The sequence below is a fragment of the Pundamilia nyererei genome, unplaced genomic scaffold (assembly GCF_000239375.1).
Source record: "Pundamilia nyererei isolate P.nyererei 1_Seehausen unplaced genomic scaffold, PunNye1.0 scaffold00050, whole genome shotgun sequence".
Classification (NCBI taxonomy): domain Eukaryota; kingdom Metazoa; phylum Chordata; class Actinopteri; order Cichliformes; family Cichlidae; genus Pundamilia; species Pundamilia nyererei.
Window position 1 is genome coordinate 1,685,572 of NW_005187451.1, and position 4,121 is coordinate 1,689,692.

Here is a 4,121-nt window from a genome sequence, read left to right on the forward strand (position 1 = left end):
TCCCAGGCTCAGGAGGTGGTGGTCAGCTACCTGCCTCTGAGCCACATCGCGGCCCAGATGGTCGACATCTGGATCGCCATGAAGATCGGAGGGGTGACTTACTTCGCTCAGCCCGACGCCCTGAAGGTGAGACACACACCACAAACGGACAACACAAACACGCCGGCGCCCGAAATAAACGCTCATCAGCCCGTTTAATAGGTTCACCTGCACAGTACGGTCAATATAACAGGCCTGCTGTACGGTCATGGTTCTTTGTGGCTGCTATAGAACAAGAACCAAGTGTCTGATTACAAATACCCATCAGTAATTTAAATGATGTAAAATTAAGTAACCCCCCCTCCCCCGTTGATCACCCTCACATTTGCACTACAGCAATTTTAGCCTGTAACAGAAAAGTAGCATAGCGCCCCCCTCTGGTTCCTCACGTGGCTCTGTAGTCCGTCTGTTACACAAACGGCTTCTGTTTCTTTCACACTTCCTCTTTTTGTGCAAGTTGTGAAAATGTGTGATTTTTATTTGTATTGTCCTGTTTTTTACAGGGTTCGCTGGTAGACACTTTGAAGGAGGCGCGTCCGACGGCCTTCATGGGCGTCCCACGTGTCTGGGAGAAGATGCAGGAGAAGATGAAAGCTGTTGGAGCAAAGTCTTCCACCGTGCGAAGGAAAGTGGCTGCCTGGGCCAAAGACGTGGGTCTGCGGACCAATCTGAGCAAGCTCAACCAGTAAGTATATGTTTTTGTTTTTTAAGAAGGGGCTGAGTCGTTTCCTCAGAGGTGGGAGGTTCCTGTTTCAGTTTGCTGAAATGTTCTTGTCTCACCGCAGATGCAGGATTGTTGTTGAAACAACTATTTATTTATTTATTTCCATCAGCTGGGATAGCCTTCCACCTCACGCTGCGTTCTCTTTCACTCTTTCTCCCCAGGAATTCGGCACCAGGCAGCGCTCCGGTCAGCTATCACGTAGCCAAAAAGCTTGTGTTCAAAAAGGTGCGTAAGGCCCTGGGCCTGGACCGCTGCACCAAGTGCTACACAGGCGCCGCCCCCATCACCAAAGACACCCTGGAGTTCTTCCTCAGCCTCAACATTCCTCTTTGCGAACTGTACGGCATGAGCGAGAGCAGCGGCCCTCACACCATCTCCCGCCACGATGCCTTCAAGCTCACCAGGTACATTTTTCTCTTTGCATTGGTTTGACGGCTTGCAGGGAACGACTGATACTCGCTGGTGAGTTACACGACTGCTCTCTTGCAGCTGCGGTATCGAGCTCCCAGGGTGCAAAACAAAGCTGCACAACAAAGACGAGGAGGGAAACGGCGAGATCTGCTTCTGGGGACGCCACGTCTTTATGGGTTACCTCAATATGCCCGACAAGACAGAGGAGGCGCTGGACGCGGAGGGCTGGCTGCACTCGGGTGACCTGGGCAAGCAAGACGAGAACGGGTTCCTCTTCATCACCGGGCGGATTAAAGGTACTGCCTGAGCTAAATCGCACTCTGCTGGAACTGTACCAGATTTCTATTTATCTATTTAAATGAAGAGCATCAGTTCTGCTTTCAGTCTTATATCCTGTTACAGGCCGATTGCTTCAGGTTTGTTCTTCTCTTCGCTCACAGAGCTGATCATCACAGCCGGAGGCGAGAACATCCCTCCCGTCCCCATAGAGGATGCGGTGAAGGAGGCCGTGCCGCTGATTAGCAACGCCATGCTGGTCGGAGACAAGAGGAAGTTTCTGTCCATGCTGCTCACCATCAAGGTAAAGATTCAGACAGTGAGAACAGGGGAGGAGTGAGGGGGGTGTCAGAAGCTCACTGCATCAGTGCATCTGCTTTAACAGATAGTGAGGAAAGGAGCACTGACACCTGGTGGTCGCTTTGAGAAACTACACAGTTGGGATTTTCAGAATCGTGCTGTTTTGGTTACTGATATTTATTTGATTTTTTTCCTCACCCTCCAGTGCCAAGTGAACCCAGACACGGGCGATCCACAGGACGAGCTGACGCCAGAAGCTGTGGAGTTGTGCAGGCAGCTGGGCAGCAAGGCCACGCGCGTCTCCGAGATCTCAGGCGGACGAGACCCTGCGGTCAACGCTGCCATCCAGGAGGGCATCAAAAGAGTCAACGAGAAGTCCACCTCCAACGCTCAGCGCATTCAGAAGTGGGTCGTCCTGGATCGAGACTTCTCTGTCGGCGGAGGAGAGCTGGGTGAGCGAATGCGCGGTTTATTTTATTAGACAACGGCTTTGAAACGACATTTAATAAGATGATGATGATGGTTTCACATCCATTTGTAGTCACAGTTACTCACATTTGGGTATTTCCTGCCTTTTTGGAGCTAAAACACATGTGATATTGAGTACGGTAGCTCAAATAAGTCCGTTACAGAGAAACATAAGTTGCAGCAGGCCGGGAGGATGTATGTGGTGATGCGCTGGTACGGCTCAGGCTGCAGTCACTCTACACCTCGCAGGAGTTAAACAGCACGAATCCTCTTTGCTCTTCCCGCAGGCCCCACCATGAAGCTGAAGCGGCCGGTGGTGATGAAGATGTACAAGGAGCAGATCGATAACTGTTACAAGGACGTGGCGTCTCCAGCAACCCCCGACAACCCGCTGCCACCCAAATAGACCTGCTGGGACCATTTGCATCATTCAGTCCACTGCTGGGTTCCTCCTGTATTTACTTTTTTTTTTTTACTGCCTTAAGTCACGCTCAGTCTGTCTCAGTTTACATTTATGATTGTTGTCCAGAACAGAAGCCAAATGAGGTTAAATTGAGCTTATTTATTTGTATTTCTGGAAGGACCAGTGACATGTGATCGATGAAGTAGCAGCAGCTTTACGTAAGGAGCTGCGACGCGAACCGGAATACTTGATAACAACAGGATGTTTTGGGGGTTTTTATGAATAATTTGTGTGTATTTATTTTCACTTTACCAAAGTTTGTTTACCAAATGAGCATCGGATGGAGTGAAATCCCACAATCACACGTTCACATGTGCTTAGTGTTTCTCTCGTCTTTGATTTCGCTCCTTTTTGTTGTTTTTTGTTTTCTAAATGTCAAAAATGTTCTGCTGTTGAATTTCAGCTATCGTTCTCAGTATGTCATGAAGCCATATCTGTTGCATTTTGGTGTCTGTCAGGTATTTTGATTTGTGACCTTTTTTTTTTTTGTGTAATACTGTAAATATGTTTTACCTCCTCGTTTCTTTTTCCCAGCCATTCGGTCGCGTCAGGAATACGTTTATTTTGCACTCACATGGAGATGAAGTAAATTGTACATAAGTTATAGGACTGTATTGTCAGTTTATAGCAAATCTTATCAGCTGCTAGCGGCCTGTCGCCACAGCGACATTTTGAGATCGCCTACCATCGGCCTCGTCTGCGATGTGACACAAATTTGAAAGCAGCTCTTGCACTCCAAAACAGGTCATCTTGTATATCTTGTAAGATTAGTATATAGCAGGCGTGTGTGGCGCACTCCCAGCAGAGCCAAACTGAGCCTTGTGGTTCATTTATGTTAAATTTTGGGGTTTGTGTGTTTTGTTTTAAGGATGAAAAACAAAGGGAGGAAATGACGGTGATTCAGGGGGGTCGGGTGAGTGAGGATGGGCTGATGGAACACACCAAATGGCCTTTTTAGTTTAATCCGTTGCCTAAAAAGGTTAAAAGAATGCACTTGCATTGTGACTCTTCGCAGCAAACGGTTCAGTGAGGGCTCACAACACCCCTGACAGAAACCTGGATCTGCCTGAACCTAACAGCTGTTTAGTCTTAAAGAAGTCTGGGTTGAAAGAACAGCAGCAGGAGAGTGAAGCAGGCCTGCTTGTAACGACGAAAATGTGAATGTGTGTCTGATCAGTTGTGGAATAAATTGGAACTCATTACGCTACTTTGTGAAACTTGTCCTTTGTTTTGTTTTTGTAAATGTAACGCGGAGGGTGCAGACAGCAGGCGGGGCTCTGATGATGATGATGATGCACCTCACAATCAGAACAGACTCAGACATAAAAAAGAAAGGAGAGCCGACGGCCTCGTTAAATACGTGGCACATGTGAACCGTTTCTATGCTATTCGGTGTGCCGACAACCATAAATAGGCTGCTCGATAATATTTCCTCCACTT

At 47.9% G+C, this 4,121-nt stretch overlaps 1 protein-coding gene across 1 annotated transcript in view; it reads left to right on the forward strand.

The window, feature by feature from the left end:
- Positions 1-3,172, forward strand: part of acsbg2 (acyl-CoA synthetase bubblegum family member 2) — a 24,840-nt gene extending 21,668 nt beyond the window's left edge. The window contains exons 2-8 of the mRNA XM_005733237.1: positions 7-126; positions 543-724; positions 925-1,167; positions 1,253-1,470; positions 1,615-1,754; positions 1,956-2,202; positions 2,506-3,172. Of these exons, the coding sequence (XP_005733294.1) occupies positions 7-126; positions 543-724; positions 925-1,167; positions 1,253-1,470; positions 1,615-1,754; positions 1,956-2,202; positions 2,506-2,624 (1,269 nt within the window). The 3' untranslated portion in view covers positions 2,625-3,172. The remainder of the gene's footprint in view (positions 1-6; positions 127-542; positions 725-924; positions 1,168-1,252; positions 1,471-1,614; positions 1,755-1,955; positions 2,203-2,505) is intronic.
- The last annotated feature ends 949 nt before the right edge of the window (positions 3,173-4,121 follow it).